The 19297-nt window shown below is 40.5% G+C and overlaps 1 protein-coding gene across 2 annotated transcripts in view; it reads left to right on the top strand.

Moving 5' to 3' along the window:
* Palld (palladin, cytoskeletal associated protein) overlaps positions 1-19297 on the top strand; it is a 330283-nt gene that overhangs the window by 138521 nt on the left and 172465 nt on the right. For both annotated transcript variants that reach the window (XM_042700109.1, XM_042700102.1), the window contains exons 4-7: positions 1313-1418; positions 3655-3729; positions 7161-7302; positions 8026-8049. In XM_042700109.1, coding sequence (XP_042556043.1) covers positions 1313-1418; positions 3655-3729; positions 7161-7302; positions 8026-8049 — 347 coding nt within the window. The remainder of the gene's footprint in view (positions 1-1312; positions 1419-3654; positions 3730-7160; positions 7303-8025; positions 8050-19297) is intronic.

Raw genomic sequence — 19297 nt, 5'->3', positions numbered from 1 at the left:
CTTGTCTGGCTAGGAATTCCAATACAATATTGAACAGGAGTGGAGAAGAGTTGACATCTTTGTCTTGTTCCTGATTTTAGAAGAAATGGTTTTATCTTTGCTCCATTAAGTATAATGCTGGCTGTAGGTTTGTCATATACAGCCTTTATTATATTGAGAATATTTCATGGTTCCTAGTTTCTCCAGAGTGTTCATCATAAAGGGGTGTTGGATCTTGTCAAATGCTTTTTCTGCATCTATTGAGATCTAGAAAGCAATATGGAGGTTCCTCAAAAGACTAAACATAGAGCTCCCCTATGACCTAGCAATCCCACTCCTGGATATTTATCTAAACGATCACAAACAAGGCCACACTAAAGCTACCAGCTCAACTGTATTCAGTGCAGCATTATTTATCATAGCTGAGATACGGAACCAACCCAATTTCCCCTCAGTAGATGAATGGATCAAGAAAATGTGATATATATTCACAATGGAATTCTCTGCCTCCATCAGAAAGAATGACATCGCCCCATTCATAAGGAAATGAACAGACTTGGAAAAAATCATATTAAATGAAGTAAGCCAGACCCCCCAGAAACATAAGCTCCACGGCTTCCCTTATTTGAAATAATTAGTGTATGTCTAGGATACTCCTAGCAGAGGATCATATTAGCTCAATAGCTATGTACTTATGACCATATAGAGTGATGATAATCAAAATGAACTCCAAGACATGGAATGTGAAGTTATTTCTTTTTTCCTTTGTTCCCCACCCACTTTGGTTTTTCCCCTGTTGTCACTGTTTTTTATTTTGGTACCCTGTGTCTTTTATATATGTTTATCTGATTTGTGGAAGGAAAGGGGGAAATCACAAAATGGTGAGACAAAGAACAAAAGGCGAAACAATGCAACAGCGACACTCATAAGACACTACGTTGGAAATGAACTTTACAACTCGGTGGCAGGGGAGGGGGTGGGGAGGAAGGAAAGTGGGGTGGGAGAAAACAAGGGAGGGGGTAACAATGTTTGACATGAAATGTGCTCATCACCTTACTTAGGTAACTATTACCGCTCTATGCATCACCCTTGCAATAAAATAAAATTAAAAAAAGAAAAATCAAGATAAAAAGTGAAAGAGAAGATCAATGTATACCACATTTTCTTTATGCATTCTTGATTAAAGATACCAAGGCCAATTCCATAGTTGGGCAATTTTGTGAGGGAAAAAGTACATACACAAACAAAAAAAAGCAAGTCTTCTGTAGAAGTATTTCAAGAGATCATTTCTAAGAAAATGTTCTAACTGAGCCCTTGCTTCTATATTTTCCAGAGCTCAAAAGAAAACAACTTCTGTTTCCTTGACCATAGGAGCATCCTCTCCAAAGACAGGAGTAACCACAGCTGTGATTCAGCCTTTGTCAGTCCCTGTTCAACAGGTAATTGTACAAGGGCCCCAGTCCGTGGAGTCGATTCACTAACTGCTTCATTTTAAGACTGTGACATTGAATTTTTTTTCTTGTTTTAAAGCACATTCCATTGAAATGTGGGGTTTGGGTTTTTATTGTTGGTTGTTTTTGCTTTGCTTTTGTTTTAACAGTCATGGAGCTTGAACTTAGTGCCTGGGTGCTATCCTTGAGCTTTTCTGCTCAAGGCTAGTGCTCTCCCACTTTGAGTTACAGATGCTCCACTTCCAGTTTTACGGTGGTTAATTGGAGATAAGAGTCTCACAGACTTTCCTGCATGAGCTGGCTTTGAACTGTGATCTTCCAATCTCAGCCTCCTAAGTAGCTAGGTTTATAGCTGTGAGCCACCAGTACCTGACTCACCATACTTTTTTGTCTAAGAAAGAACAGTAAGAGAACCTATTGGGAAGTAATCCTTGGTGTATTCACTCTGTAAGCATCAAATTACAGAAAAAAATCTGTATATGATAGTCATCTTTAAATACAACATTCATAGAAGTCTTTCTTCCACACTCTCAAAATGTGAACTCACCCCTGCCTGATTGAGAACTGTGTAACAGGTGTATCACGGTTCCTTCCATTCACCTTGAATATCTATGTAGCGAGCATTCAGAGCTGTCTGGGTAACTACAGTGCATGATATATAGTAAAGACATGTGGGTTGATAAACTTGAAAAGAATTAACCAGTAGAAGTAACCCAAAGACAGCATATCTAGTAGAGATTTCCTTTAAACCCCTATACCATAATAAAATATCCAAACTACCTCTGACTAAATCCATAGCTTTGATGTTTAACTATTGACAAATGTTGAATGCTAAACACTGTGCTAGACATTCCATGGCAGAAAAAGATCTCATCAACATCACTTCCAGTTTGTCTGAGAAACAGGAAATACAGACCTATTACCTCTTAAATGTGGAGAGCTTATTAATTTGTAATAGATATCTAAGAACAGAAAGGCACACATTTACTTATAGATGTCAATACTATACGGATGTGAAGAGTGCATTTTTAAGTGGTCTTAATTCAACAGGAACACTGAGTTAAAAGTGACTGCATCTCTCTTTTACAGCTGGGTGAATGAAGTACTCAGGGGAATTCCATCATTTCTTTGTTACAGACAATGAGACATAGATATGACCACCCTCAAGCCAGACTGCCTAGGTTCGAATCCAAGCTCTACCACTTACTGAGGGACCTTGAGGAAATCAATCCTTCTGTGCCTACTTTATTCATCTGTAAAATGGAGATGCTCACACTACCCACCTCACAGGTTATCAGGAAGTTTCATCTTGACATGATACTTGAAACAATGTGGCACAAAATAGGTTCATATTTCTCAGTGGATCCAAAACACAGCGAAAGATGAAACCTAGACCTCCTGAATTACAAGCCAGTGAAGTCTTACAGAAACAATGAATAAGGTCCATTATTATGTCAGCATTTCCACAGTTCGGTCAAACCTTCTGATGTCCTGGGGTACCTTTAGACACATAATATCACGTCAGCACTTGCCGGTGAAGAGCTACCAACCACTTGTATAAGATTGTTTGAAAGTAAGTGGTCATGCACCAAAAAAAATTTGTTTTCCATTTACTGTTCTGAAATCCTTAAATTTTCCCAGAGATGAATGCCACTGTGTATTTCCATACCTGTTGGTAGTAGAGGTGTTGGTTTTGGGGGGGGGGGGGGGGAATAGAATTGGCACATCAGAAAGAATTTTCCTTATTTTCTGTAACAATTTTATTGAAAGAGTGTAAGATTCAAAACACAACAATAACATAGGGCCCTGTTTTGATCATCTACTTTGCCTTCCACTGCCAACATCTTATACTCTTGACTCCACAAATCCAGGTTGTATTTTAAAATAAAATATAACATCTGTGAGAACTTCTAAAAAAGACCCTGGTGGAAGTCCCACACACAGAAATCCATTTGGTAATAGCATTTAAGAGCCCACAGGTCCTCAGGGACCTAAAGGAACATTTACCTTGAATATCCTTTTGAACAGAGAAGAGTAACAGATGTGGAACGAGGAAGCAGAACAAGGTCCACACTGTAAGAGAAGACGAGGGCATGATGAATGGTCAAACTTTTATTTGTTTCATTCAGGTGGAGCCAGCCCAAGAAGGAAAGGTAAGTTTAGCCCATCCCTACAGCGATGTACATATTTAGACTCTCATCTATGCGTGCCTCTGCTCTTTCAGGTTCACAGTCCAACTGCACATCTTTGCCGCACCGATGGAACCACCTCAGCCTGCTTTCCTCCTGTTTTTACAAAGGTCTGACAGCTGGAAACCTCATTCTCCATGTTTGCTTTGGTCCTTAAATTTCATTCACATGTGGCTTCTTCCATGTCGCAGCTTTTAAAAAGTACAATGAGCAGATCCATACACTTAATTCAAAGAGTTACCTTTGGGGGTAAAAAGGCATTTTGAGGAGCTGCTGGGTGCCTGTGGCCCTGGGGAAGGCCTGAGAGACAGGGATGTGAGATAAGGAAAAATAAGACGCATACAGTATTAAGACCTTCCTTGCCTGTCCCAAGGAAATTGCTTGCAAGATCTAACAAGTTTTCACCTATTTCAAAAAATACTGGGTAATTTTATTTTCCTAAGATCCTGAAACATATCTCTTTTCTTCTCTTCTTCTCTTTTCTTTTTCTTTCTATTTGCAGAGAAATTTATGAACCGTTATTGGAAGCTGTATTGAAAGACCAAATTAATAGAGAGATCTATCATTCTTGTAGACTGAAAGACCAAAAAGTCATTACTCCTTGATTATATAGTTAGTACAAATCTTGCTTTAAAAAAATCCCAATATGTTTTTTTAATTTCTGTTTATTTTTTAGTATAGAATTTAGTAAACTGATTCTTTAAAAATGTGAGGAATTTTTTAAATCATCAATTATAGTCAGGGCACTGCTAGAGAAGAAAAAATCAACAAAAAAACAACAAAAAACAAAGTCATGCTTGAAAAGGAAAGGGACTTGTCCTATGAAATATAAAGACTTTCTAAATGAATACTAATTATGATGAAGGTTGAGAATCCCGGAATGCTCCAAAATCCAATACTCTTTATGTGCTGACATGGAAAATCCACACTTTACCTCATGTTCCAAGTTGCAGGCAAAACATAGATGAACTCAAAATATTGTATAAATGTGTCTTCTGCCAGGCACTGGTAGCTCACATCTATAATCCTAGCTATGCAGGATAAGTGTGTATGTGTGTGTGCATGAGTGTATTGTGTGTTCACTCTACAAGAGAAGCCAAGTGTCCTCGAATAATAGCTACAGTTTGATCTGCCTTCATTCTTTGATGTATGCCCATTTTTTCATTACTGACTTTCCAACACCCTCCTCTCAAAAAAAAAAAAAAAAAACCCTACATAGTCTTAGGAATAAATCAGTCTCCTCTGGTGCCTGAAAGCTCAAGCATGAAAAATATTTGGGTGCCATTTGTCACCTATCATGAATGGCTTCCTGGACATTACTGGAGATATTTAACAGCTCAGCCCATAGATGCTGGACCCCATGGGTGAAATGGTGTTTTGAACCACTTAGCCATTTCTTCTTTGGCTCCCATCACAAAGTCAACATTTAATTGTTTTTTTCAAAATTTAATTTTAAGGGCTGGGAACGTAGCTCAGTGGTAGAGTGCATGCCTTGCAAGCATGAGGCCCTGGGTTCGATTCCTCAGCACCACATAAACAGAAAAAGCTGGAAGTGGTGCTGTGGCTCCAGTGGTAGAGCGCTAGCCTTGAGCTGAAGAGCTGAGGGACAGCGCCCAGACCCAGAGTTCAGGCCCCATGACCGGCAAAAAAAAAAAAGAAAAAAATTTAATTTTAAGCCAGAGATCTTTTTACATTTAAAAATAAGAATGGGAATAAAAAGAATGGAGAAGAAATGAAATCAGTAGTTGGTACTTTTACTTAAGCTTTACTAGAGAAGAAGAAGAGAGAGAGAGAGAGTAGATATAATCATAGCTACTCAGAAGGCAGTGTTCCAGAGGATAAAGATTTGAGGCCAGCTCAGACAAAGCATTGTAAAGATCCCTTCTCAACTAAGAGCAAGGCAAAATGGTCTTTACCTGTCACCCTGACTACATGGAAGGCTGAGACCATGAGGATTCCAGTCTAGGCTGGCCCTAGACAAACTCTGAGATGTTATCTCAAAAATAAGCAGAACATAAAAGACTAGAAGCCTGGGTCAATCGGTAGCATCCCTACCTAGGAAGCATAAAGACCCTGAGTTCAAATCCAAAATTCTTACCAAATGTCAAATCAGACTTCCCCTTACACTTCCCATTACACTGCCAACATCACAGACTTTCAGAATTTTCATAGTGCTTTAACACACTTGCTACAAGCCATTTGTTTCCACATTTGCTTTTCTCATGGGCTGTAGAATTTGTGATTATCTATTGTTCCCTCAAACAATTAAAACGAACACCCACAAAACAACGTATCAGGAGTCCACACACTCTTCCAATATGAGAGAGGGGATTTTTTTTTGCTTTATTTTATGTACAGATGAGTTACTGTATCATGATTGAATTACTTAAAGAGGTCTATATGCTTTGTATTTGATCTGGTCCTCTGCTTACAAGTTTATATCGTCAAAAGGTTAAAGTTCCCACTTAGAGGAGGATGGGAAAGAGAGGACATAGATCCTCATGGTTCCTAACAATCCCTAAAGCCTTACCACGTGGCATCTATGAAGCCAAATTAATTTCTAATCTTTTAGATTGTAAAAATTTATTGGTCTAGAGTTGGAGGAGCGTGAAAGCAACAGGCAGTGGTAAGGAAGGAGGAAATGAAGGTCAGTGTGGAAGTACAGATGTTTTGTTATTTTACTGAGGATCTCGAAATGAGAAAATACCCAAACCCCTTAGCTTCATAAAGCTGCCACGGAAAACAAGTTGAGCAGAGATAACGGGGGAGTGCATGAAAAGGTTGGAGCTTATGAAAACAAATGGCTTTTCTTTCTTGTCTTCTTTGATTCTTCTAAAGATCTATAGTCATTTGTTGTGTAATTATTTTAAGAAACTCGCATTCCACCAGCTTATTAAATATAAAGAAAAAGTAACAAGTTACCAGGAGGGATAGCTCCTACTTGTAATACTGGCTACTTGAAGGAAGAGCTTGTCCAGCCAGGCAAAAGAGTTCATGAGATCTCATCTCAACTGATAAAAAGCTGGATACAATGGCACACGCACCTGTTGGCCCAACAATATAGAACCATAGATAGGGTGTGACCCAGGCCAGCCCTGGTATAAATGCAAGATCCTATAAAGGAAAAGGAAAGGAAGGGAAGGGAAGGGAAAAGGAAAGGAAAAGGGAAAGAGAAAAGGAAAGGGAAAGGGAAGAGGGCTGAGTACTCTCAGCAGAAGCAAGGCTCTGAGTCAAACCCCAGTACTGCTAAAGAGTTTCAGTGACCTTTAATTCCATTAAATAAGGTAAAAAATAGTCAATACAAATTTATAAATAGGCCACATGTATTTCAGAGCCTACGGTGATAAACATCACTCATTCATGATGAAGAAATTATGAATAGCTTACAGGTATTTATTAAAGGTAATTGTTTGAATACGAGCTCTGCCAGGGATTTTTGTTTTGCTTGCTGTTTGGGGACTGAGGTCTGTAAATTATATCTCTGTTGTGAAACTGTTTAAGAATACACCGTCTAAGGGAAAGCCTTTTGCTTGAATTTCAGGAGCTGCAGAACACGGCAGCCTCGGAGGGCCAGGTGGTCGTCCTGGAGTGCCGGGTTCGAGGGGCGCCCCCTCTACAGGTGCAGTGGTCCCGCCAAGGAATTGAGATCCAAGACTCTCCAGACTTCCGAATTCTACAAAAAAGTAAGGGGACACGACTGCGTCTCCCCAGCTGACTATCCCAGTCCATCTGATTTCAGGGAAAACAGGGAGAAATGCTGATTGAAAATCAATTCAAATGAGTTGATTTCTATTTTCGAAAAGCACAAGAGTCAATAAGGCACTGTGTAACAGGGCCCAGGAAACTAAAACTGAGGCACCTTTGAATCTGATACAAGTTCTATGTTCTTTCTTTAGAAAGAGTTTCACACCAGGCACTGGTGGCTCACACCTGTTAATCCTTACTACTCAGGAGGCTGAGAGCTGAGGATTACGGTTCAAAGCCAGCCCAGGCAGGAAACTACCAGAAAACAGGAAGTGGTGCTATGGCTCAAGTGGTAGAGCACTCGCCTTGAGCTGAAGAGCTGAGGGACAGCGCCCAGACCCAGAGTTCAAGCCCCACAGCCAAGGGAAAAAAAAGGTTTCACATGTGTACTCCAAGTCAGGCAAATAATTTTAGAAAGTTCACAAGTCCATAATCCACTTAACAACTATGTCTTTAAATAATACTTTAAAGTGTTCCTGGAACTCAACTTGTTATATTTATAGGAAGAGACATTTATACGTTGTCGCTGGAACTTTCTCTTGTAGAAATTGTCTATAATGTGTTCTACACTAGACAACAAGAAGAGAGCTGTAGGTTCATTTTAATAGAACCCTATCCTAATATTCTTTTCTGATTTATTTTCTTTCTCCTGTGACAAAAAGAACCCAGATCTACAGCTGAACCTGGTAAGAATTTTCTTCTGGGGGGGGGGGGGGGCGGGAAGGGAAGATGTATCTTTTGGGTTTCAATAGTTCTTTGTTTTCTGTTTTAAAGTTATACACAAAGCAGGACAGAGTAGGAGAAACACTTGAACTAATAGGTACAGGAAGGAACTTCCTGAACAGAGTCCCAGGGTCACAACAAGTTGGAGAGAGACTCCACAAGTGGGACTACCTTAAAATAAAAAGCTTCTGCACAGCTAAATCTATCGCAACCAACCTAGAAAGACAACCAACGAATTGGGAAAAAATATTTACCAGCAATATATCAGACAAGGGGTTAACATCCTGTATATACAGGGAACTCAAGAAACTAATCCCTCCCAAACCTAACAAACCAATTACTAAATGGGCAAGGGAACTAAAGAGGGACTTCTCAAATGAAGAAATAAAAATGGCAAAGAAACACATGAGGAAATGTTCATCATCCCTGGTGGTGAAGGAAATGCTAATAAAGACAACCCTGAGATACCACCTTACCCCAGTCAGAATGGCCCACATCCACAAATCAGCCAACGACAAATGCTGGAGGGGATGTGGAGGAAGAGGAACCCTATTACACTGCTGGTGGGAATGTATACTTATACAACCACTTTGGAAAGCAGTCTGGAGGGTCCTTAGAAAGCTAAAGATTGACCTCCCTTACCACCCAGTCATACCACTTCTAGGCATCTACCTGAACAACAGGAACCAATATACAAGGACACGTGCACCTCCATGTTTATTGCAGCACTGTTCGCAATAGCTAGGATATGGAAACAACCCAGATGCCCCACCACAGATGAATGGATCCAAAAATTGTGGTATCTGTACACAATGGAATATTATGCAGCCATTAGAAATGACAAAACAATGGCATTTGCAGGGAAATGGATGGAGCTAGAAGGAATCATGTTGAGCGAGGTAAGCCAAGAGCGAAGAGACAAACGGTACATGGTCTCCCTGATAAGTGGATGCTAAATCCAAAATGTTAGGTGATACGACAAAACTAACAGGACTTAAAAAACAAAGAACTCTCACTCATCTGGTCGAACCACTACTAAATATCCCCATGCTGCTGAATGCATGTATGGTGTATAACATGTGAACACCGTTATATGTTACAGACTGTGATAGACAATTTGCTCCAAGAAAGTTAGAATGAACTTGTGACTTTAAATGAGCATCATTATTCCACAATACTGTGAAATTCTGGAAATTATGTAATCACTTAGTCACAATCAAAAAAAAAAAAAAAAAAGAACCTCGGGGAAGGGAGGAGATGGTAGGGGGAAAACAATGGAGGGGGTAACAATGTTCAATAGGAAGTGTACTCATTACCTCACTCAGGTAACTGTAACCCTCTGTATAGTATCTTTACAATATAAAAAAAAAAATCTTTATTAAAAAAAAAAAGCTTATACATGAGATGAACTGAACATTTTTCTTTGGTGCTCCTTTAAGCTATGCCTAGGACTGGCAGAAATGATTGGCAGAATCACTCAGACCTGTCAAGCAAGGAGCTGGAACTGTATCCTAGGGCCCCCTCATTCTTTAGAGCCCCTTCTTTGAAATTTTCTAACTCTTCTTCTAGATTTGCTTCTGTCTGTCCCCTTTGGAATGTGCTCTCTTTTTCCGTGTATAGGATTGACAAGATATCCCAGTGAACTCAGACTTATATGCGTAAGTTTCTACTGAGGCCCTGTTCCCAGGCTCTGGTTTCAAGTGGGTAGCCTGGATCATGTGAAATCTGGCTGCTGGACACACAACTGACATGTTGCTTTTGAGTGATTCTCACTCATAGAGGACATAGGTCAAGTTCAGGGTCCTGGAATATCCAAGGTTCACTGTTTAAACCACACACATGGGCCTGTGTATCCATCTTATTATCTGTGTTCCGAGCATTGGGGTCACTTCTGTTCTGTAGCAGTTAAGGGTTGCGGGGGTGGCAGAAGATGCCCTTATGCCCTTTCCACTGGGATTTGGGACAGTTACTCCATGCCCTCTTGAATTCTATGTCATGGGGTCAGGCACTGCTTGATTTACGTCTATTTTTCCTGAGGGCATTCAAGATTATTGTTTTTCCACACAAACAAATAATTTTTTTGAAGTACTAGTGTTTTTACTCAGAAGCTTGCTCATCTGGTGCTCTACCACTTAAAATTCATGTGCAGCCTTTTTTTTAAAAAAAAAAAATTGCCTATTTTGGACATGGAACCTAGTGAAATTTTCTGCCCAGGCAAGCCTCCAACTGAGATCCTTCAGATCTAAGCCTCCTGAGTATTTAGGATTACATGCATGAGCCATTTCAAGCCACTGGCTCAAAGAAATGATTTTTTTTTTTGGATGCAATAATGCTATGTTCTCCTTGCTTGGTTTAAGCTCTCCTAAATGACAGACAAACATTCCTCATACAAATGAGATTGCTTACCTTGCTCTGTCTCTCATGACCTTGAGCTACAGGGAGTATACAGGAGACAAAGTTGCAGTCAGCATGAAAGAGATCAATACTTCGAATCACTGAAGGCCTAAAGAGTTCAAGACAAGACATAGATAGAAGATACAATATTCTGTTATGTTCTAATATTCTTAATGATCAATTTATCATGGCCAGAAATCAAATTTATCATTCAGGTTTTCTTATACACTCTGGATAAGTCTTGAAAAAAATATATAAAAAAAAAGTTATACACGAAACAATGTTTTGGCAATACCCTAGAAATATGAACCCCCCCCCACCCTTGGAGACAATGCTCTTTATCATGGATCAGGCATTGTGTTCAGCTTCTCTATTAGTAAAACATTAAGTGCCATTTAGACAAGAAGGTCAGATTCGGTGACTTAAAGACTTTCTAAAATATAGTCTTGCATACTCCAAAAGCAAACTAAGCCAATGATGGGGGAAAAAAAATTCCTCCTTAAAATTCCAGTAGAAAAGAGCTCTCTGCTTGCTACATACTTTTGCGGACAAAACCCACTAACAGTGAGGCAGCGTGGCTGAGAATGTGCCTCGAATGAGAGCCGCCTACGATGTGTGAGAGTCGATCCCACGCATGTCTCATTTATGTGCCATGAGCCATCAAACTTAACTGTTCTACAAGCATGGAGAATCTGTCTTAATTACCAGGTCATCTGACCTCATCAGCATGCTCTGAGATCCATGGGGGCCTGCCATCCAACTTCTCATCTATTTATGACTTCTCATGGACAAAAAAATAAATATTGGCCAGGTATTCATAGTATGCCCTATTTAGTATTGTTTTCTTGGTATTAATTGTTTACTTGGGATTATTTTTTCCATGAGCAAAGCCACAGTTTCATGTGCTTCTTAATAAAGGGTAACATACAAAGGATGATGTTACTGTTTCTACTTCTGGGTCAAGCAAATCCTGCTCAAACCTTCTTTGGGAATCATGACCTTGACCTGACCTTTGCTTGGGAACTTGAAGCTTCCTTGTGGGCTCCTGTAGGTCACAATGCTCTGGTCATCCCTGATTCTGTTGCATCCAAGCATGGGATCTTTAAAAGCGAGAATGCATCTATTAGGATCCAAAGCTTAAAAGATGCTACTCAATATCCAAGGAGAATAACTGGAATTGATGCGTGGCCTCTGAATTACAACTAGAGCATGACATCCTAAGCAGTGGGTCTGTTGCCACATCAAATAGAGTCATCAGACTAGGAATGTGGCTTAGTGGTAGAATGCTTGCCTAGCATGCATAAAGCCCTGGGTTCAATTCCTCAGTACCAAACAAAGAGAGAGAGAGAGAGAGAGAGAGAGAGAGAGGTGGCACTGTGGCTCAAGTAGTAGAACACTAGCCTTGAGCAAAAGAAGCTCAGGGACAGTGTCCAAGCCCTGAGTTCAAGCCCCAGGACTGGCAAAAAAAAAAAAAAATACTTTCATAGCTTCCCAGACTGTGGAGGCTATTTTGATGTAACATTTTGTATCCTGAGCACATTCATAATACCCATTGCTTATCATCTTGATATCCACTGTCATTATCTTAGGATTTGGCCCTGTCCTTGAGCTTTTGTGCTCAAGGCTGGAACTCTACCACTTTGAGGAAAAGCTTGATTTCTGGTTTTCATGTGGATAATTGGTGGGTCTCACTGTCTTTTCTTCCTGGGCTGGCTTTAAATCACGATCCTCAGATCTTAGCTTCCTGAGTAGCTAGAATTACCAGCACCCAGCAACACAGCCATATTTTTAAACAACACAAAATAGTGAAACTCCAATCATTACTTTTGTGAGTGGTCATGCGTAAAAACTTTAGAACAAATTTTAAAGCAGATTTGTATTGAAACAAAACTGCAGTATGCCTCACACAATGAGGTATGATTCCTTTGCTAACGGCTTGATGTTTTCCTTACATTGACTCCAAAGTTCCATGTCAGAGTGAACAAAGATCATGTTTCAGAGTTTACTTTCTTCAATGACCTGATCATCACACTACTTAGCGAACCCACTGATGTACTCAGCCATAGACAAAAGTCTGCAGGAGCAGTCTTCTCTAATTAAGCTGGTCTTTAGCCACTGTTTGTTAGAAAGGACAAAAATGACACGTGAATACAGTCCATCTGGGGCCGAAGATAAATTTTATAGCACTGGGTTAGTGATGTTTTCCAAATGTTTTCCAAATAGCCTTTGAAATACAGGAAAAATATTTAAACATTCAAATTTTATTGCCGTCTCTTCCCTTCTGTCAGAGTCACTGGGGTTTTTTTGCTTTGTCTTGTTTGTTTTGTTTTGTTTGCTCTCTCTTCTCTCTGTGTATATCTAGCCCCACAACTTTCCTCCTTCCTTCCCTTCCTCTTTCTTTCTCCAGTCCACTCTCTCATTCTCCTTATCTCCTTCTTTTCTTCCTTTATCTATGGGCACGATATTTTTAAGGTCTAAAAATACCTAGCTAGTGCTGCACTAGAACGAGATATTTAGATAAAGAAGAAAGTAGCAGATGCCTTCCAGCACATTTGTGAAAAGGAAGCAGGTTTTCCTCGTCACTACTGTGTTGTATCTGTCTAATGCGTTTTACACTCCCCTCTCTGTCTAGACAGAAGTCAGCTTGCAGCACAAATCTTCTCAGACTGCTTTGTGAATTCATAGCTAGCCGGCTTACTTCAGACCAACCTCCTTTGTCATCTTACCTGCCCCAGCCTTCTTTTGAGACACTGTCTTTATACTGATTGAATCCTTCAAAGACTGGTCTGAGGGGTGGGTTACAGAAGACTCATTTGACAGATGTTAATACTCAGGCGCTTACTCAGCTGTCTGGAAACAGCCACAAACTGTATTGAGTTACTTCTATAACATTGTCTAATGGCATGCAAAATGAAAACCACCCCCCAAAAAAGTATCTTACTGGTTAGAGAATTATACATAGTAAAGTACAGTATCTCTTATTGTGTTATGATCACCACGGTGGCCCATTCTAGACTTGATAAAGTGATTCCGAATATGAAATAAATTCTACACAATTAAAAATACCAAGAGGCTGAGTTGTGGGGGGGCAATGATAAGAATATTTGTTGAGATAGCTATAAACTCAGTACATTTATAATATAATAGAAATGCAAGTTCAAGACTAGGATGAAGAGTTGATCAAAAGTATACACATCCTGTGCTTCCCAAACTACGTGATGAAGTAACAGAGTTGCTGCGGTGCCTCTCCATTCTGACAAGGGGGCTCTCATAGGTTTCAACATATTGATATCTGACATCTGAGAGGATGAGCCATATCTATGACTAGCCGAAAATAATTCCAGTTTACAACAGGATGGCTGTTCTCTCTTCTGTAACATCAGACCTCTGTGAAATTGACATCTTTCATTTGGTTGTGTTTATTTGCAAATATGGCTCCAGGGATTGAAGTCAGGGTTTCATGCTGGCAAGACAGTCACCTGCACCACCCCTCCAGCCCTAAAACTGAGCGTTTGATTGACGTGTAATGAAATAAAGCAAAGACCGCATGAAATGATCTATGGGGACTATAAAATAAGCCTGACCATGTCCAGTCTGACACTGAGAGGATATACAGGGCCCACCAAAGGCATTCAACCAATAGAAAGTAATTATGGTTATTTAAAAAAGAACCAACATTTCCTTTCGTGGCAAGTATATATTTTTTCCAAACAGTACCTATTTCTTTCAGACATCCTATTCAGTTGTTTGGAAATATTAGGTATAGTGATTTGTGTTATAGCATCATTTTTTGAAAAACTCGCTGAGATACTTAACATCCCCATGATCTAAGAAGGACTGGATAGACTAAAGGCACTCTAGCGTGTATATCCAAAGGGAAATGGAGTGAATTCTAATGCTGAAGGCCTTTTTTTCCCCTGTGGAGCTTCTAAAATGTTACCTTTTTTTTTTGTTGGTCATGGGGCTTGAATGCCGGGCCTGGGCGCTGTTCCTCAGCTCTTCAGCTCAAGCCTAGCGCTTACCACTTGAGCCACAGCACCACTTCTGGCTCTTTCTGTTTATGTGGGGCCTCATGCATGCAAGGCAAGCACCACTGAACCACCTTCCCAGCCCTAGAATGTTACCTTCTAAGAATGACTTTCTTGGGCAGAGACTGAAGGACTCTTCTCTGTGCAATCTGAGCACCTGCAGAGAAGGAAGGGGGAAACAAAGTTGTGACTTAGGAGTTTCTCCTCCGAAGACTACAGGCAACACCATCACTGACAAGGGAGTCTCCTCCACTCCAAGCCCAGGCAGGCAAACAGATTAACGCCATCTGAGCTACGCTTCTAACGTGAGTGAGAAAGAAGAGAGCAAGCAACTCTCCTGCAGGCAACTTGGAGAATGCAGATTTGCAAAGAGAGAGAAGAGAGAGAAGGCAAAGCTTTAAAGTCTGTCCTCAGATAATAAAATTGGTGATCTAAGAATGAACACTGAGAACTATGGTAAACAATGCAAAGGGGCAAAGGGAGGGGGAATAAGGAGGTTTTAGAATGGAAACTTTGGTAACATAGCCCACAAAATACAGGGGAAAAAAGACAAAGAACGGATCCAAGAGAAAAACAGATTTTAGAAAGTTACAGAAACCAGAGAACCAGCCTGCAAAGATCATAGACGCATAGACTCATGGGTAACTAGGGTTCCCGGAACAGAAAAGAAAGAAGAGGAAGAGATGGGATTATCAAAGAACGTTTTCAAAAGCATGCCCCTACTGAAACCTGTCCATTTCCAGAGTTGGAAAAAAAATACCTAATATATCATGCTTGAAATAAATTCAGCAATCACTGTGAAATTCAGAATACCCAGGATGGGAAGCTTATTGTATAAATGCCCCATTGGGGTGGGGTGGGGGGGAAGGGAGGAATTAGGTTATATTCAAACTGTGATCAGAAAGGCTTACACATCCTCCCAAGCCACACTGGACACGTGAGACCAGAGAGTCAAACCTTCAGAAGGGCAAAAGGAAAATTACTCCCAACCCAGAAATCTAGCCACAGTCCAGTCTTGGGCGCTGTGTGAAGATGGAGTCTGAAGATCTTTTCAGACAGGCACGGTCTCAGAACGGTTCCTCCACCACTCTTGGTGGGAGATGTGCTCTACCACCATAAAAGAGGGGGCTCAGAAAAAGCAAGATGAAGATCCAGGGAGCAGGGGAGAATCCCCAGCAGGGCAGCAGCGGGGCCTCAGGTGTGGAGAGGGAGTGCAGGCTGCAACAGAGTGACTCCCGGAGAAGTTCACCCTTTCGCTCTGTTATGATAAAACCTGGAGGAGCTGCTATTCCACCTTGGTTGTCCTGCGCATGTTCATGCCACTGCCCAAGACACTCTGCCTCCCCACAGCAGTGTTCTGAGCTTTAGAGTGGGCCTTGTTGTGTTTAGACGTAGACAATACAGTGACGTCTACGCCACCGACGATCTCTGCTAGATAGCTTCTTTTCCACACTCAGCCCAGCAGACCATCTTGCTGAGACAAGATTGTATTTCCTGGGACTCACCTGTGACATTGCCCACCCAGAGACCCAGGCAGGTTTTCTACAAGTTGAGACTAGTTAATGGCCCTAGACAGTATGCTTGTTATCTGATTTTCTTTCTTCCTTCCTTTGTGCTTGTTAGGCAGATACTCTACCTCTGCGTTATACCTCTACCCCTGTTTTGCTCTGTTTGTTTCTGTGCTCCTGGGAGCACTCTGGGCTTGCCATCTGGCTATAGTAAGCTTCCCATCATAGTTCAAACAACAGATATCCACCACTAAGTCCAACTCTCTTTCATGGAGATGGAGTGGCATGGAGTTTTCTGAGTGAGCTGGTCTGGAACCAAGAGCCACCAGAAATCAGCCTACCACATAGCTAAGATGACAGGCATGTGCCATAGTGCCCAAGTATTGGTTGAAAAGGGTTCCCAGGAAATATTCTGCTCAGGCTGGGCTTGAACTCTGATTCTCCCGATCTCAGCCTCTCAAGTAGGTAGGATGACAAGTGCAAACCATTAGTACTTGACTTGTTACCCTATTTTCTAAAAGTAGAGAGCACATTTCTTTAAGGATACATACAGAGATGGTGACCATATAAAGAAAATAGAAGGATCACTATTTCAAAAAGAGAATATTAACTAGGGAGGATACAGTAGTCATGCTAAAGCATGAGCAGTATTTTATGTCTTAGACTTCATAGGTACTCAGAGCTCATGTGTGTGCATGTGTGCATACACATCACTACTGGCATTTGAACTCAGTTCCTCTTGATCTTGCCTAACTTTTCCACCAAAGCTGGCCCATTTGAGGTTTTAGGTTTATGTTTATTTCCGCTCTAGTTTTATGTTAGTTAGTTAGAGATAAGAATCTTGGATTTTTCTACCCAGGCTGGCTTCTAATTGCAATCCTCAGATCTCAGCCTCCTGAGTAGCTAGGGTGACAGTTGGTGGCATGAGCCACCAGTCTTTTTTTTTTTTTTTAATTTTATTTTATTTGTGAACATACTGTATAGAGGGATTACAATTACATGGGCAGGATAATGCGTATATTTCTTACCAAGCATTGCAGCCTCCTCCTTTGTTTACCCTTCACCTCCCTTCCCAGCCTTCCCCCTCCCCCCCCAATCCCAATCCCAATCCTTCTCCATCCCACCCCCCCCCACACCGACGTTGTAAAGCTCGTTTTGGACATGACAACTTGTACTTCTCATTGTTGCAACAGGTCCACCTGTATCCTTAAACAACTGGTTTTTCCCCATCTCCTCCACAAGTTATACTGACATCAAATATAGTGAAAGCAGGGGTTACACTGTGGGGGAGGGACATACAAAGCAACAAAGAGATAATCTTATAAATGCGTTAGAAACACATGCATGAAAGAAAAAAACATTAAAATACATATCTAAGGGTTCATTTTCCTGACATCACATTATCTGACCTTTTCCGCTTGACTCATACCTATACTAGATATTGCAAATAAGGGAAACCATGGGACCTATGTTTCTTTGGGCCCGGCTTACTTCACTTAATATAATTTTTTCCAAGTTTTTCCATTTCCTGACAAATGGGGCAATGCCATTCTTTCTGATGGAGGCATAGAATTCCATTGTGTATATATACCACATTTTCTTGATCCATTCATCTCCTGAGGGGCATCTGGGTTGGTTCCATATCTTAGCTATGGTAAATAATGCTGCAATAAACATAGTTGTGCTGGTAGCTTTAGTGTGGTCTTGTTTGTAAACATTTGGGTAAATGCCCAAAAGTGGGATTGCTGGGTCATAGGGGAGTTCTATGTGAAGTCTTTTGAGGAACCTCCATACTGCTTTCCAAAGTGGTTGAACAAGTTTACATTCCCACCAACAATGAAGTAAGGTTCCTTTCTGTCCACATCCCCTCCAGCATCTGTTGTTGTTAGAGTTCTTGATTTTTGCCGTTCTAACTGGGGTGAGGTGATATCTCAATGTTGTTTTGATTTGCATTTCTTTTATGGCTAGGGATGTTGAACATTTCTTCATGTGTCAATTGGCCATCCTTCTTTCTTCTTCAGAGAAGTTTCTCTTTAAGTCTTTCACCCACTTATTTATTGGGCAGTTGTTTCTTTGAGGATTTGTTGTTGGGGGGTTTAATTTTTTGAGTTCCCAGTATATTTTAGATATGAGACCCTTGTCTGTTGTATGGTTAGTAAAGATCTTCTCCCAGTCCGTGGGCTTTCTATTGATCCTGCTAGCTATGTCATTTGCCCTGCAGAAGCTCTGCAACTTTATGCAATCCCATTTGTCCAACCTTTCTTTGATTTGTTGTGTTTCCGGGTCTCTATTCAGAAAATTTCGGCCTGAGCTAAGGAGACCTAGGGTTTCTCCTATTCCATTCTGTAATGTTTTCAGACTGTCTGCTTTGACTTCAAGGTCTTTGATCCATTTGGAGTTGATTCTGGTGCAGGGTGAAATATAAGGATCTAGCTTTAGTTTTCTACATGTAGCTAACCAATTTTGCCAGCACCATTTACTGAAGAGGCTGTCTTTCTTCCATTCTATTGTTTTAGCTCCCTTATCGAAGATTAGATGGCTATAGGTCTGTAGGTTCATTTCTGGGTTTTCAATTTTATCCCTTTGGTCCTGAGGTCTGTTCTTATGCCAATACCAAGCTGTTTTGATTACTATGGCTTTATAGTAGAGTTTGAAATTTGGTATTGATATTCCTCCAGCAGTGTTCTTTCCGTTGAGGAGCATTTTTGCTATTCGGGGTCTTTTATTGTTTCATATGAATTTTTGGATTGCCTCTTCTATTTCCTTGAAGAGTAAGGGTGGAATTTTGATAGGTATTGCGTTGAATTTGTAGATAGCCTTGGGAAGTATTGCCATTTTCACGATGTTAATCTTTCCAATCCAGGAGCATGGGAGGTTTTGCCATTTTTTAAGTTCTGTGTTGATTTCCTTTTACAAGATTTTAAAGTTTTCATCATAGAGGTCCTTCACGTCTTTGGTTAAGTTAATTCCTAGGTATTTTATTTTTTGTGGGGCTATTACAAATGGAGTTGCTTTCCTAATTTCAGCCACACTTTTCTCATTGTTGGCATGCAGAAAAGCCATTGATTTTGGGGGGTTAATTTTATAACCTGCTACTTTGCCAAAGTTTTGAATCAGCTTGAGTAATTTGGGAGTGGAGTCTATGGGATTCTTTAAATACAAGATCATGTCATCTGCAAAGAAGGAGAGTTTTATTTCTTCTTTCCCTATTTGGATCCCCTTTATGTCTGCATCTTGTCTTATTGCTGTAGCTAGGCATTCTAATACTAGATTGAAGAGAA

Source organism: Dipodomys spectabilis, unplaced genomic scaffold (assembly GCF_019054845.1).
Source record: "Dipodomys spectabilis isolate Male_0828 unplaced genomic scaffold, ASM1905484v1 ptg000009l, whole genome shotgun sequence".
In the NCBI taxonomy this organism is placed as follows: Eukaryota; Metazoa; Chordata; class Mammalia; order Rodentia; family Heteromyidae; genus Dipodomys; species Dipodomys spectabilis.
This window is presented reverse-complemented; position numbering and strand designations above follow the sequence as displayed.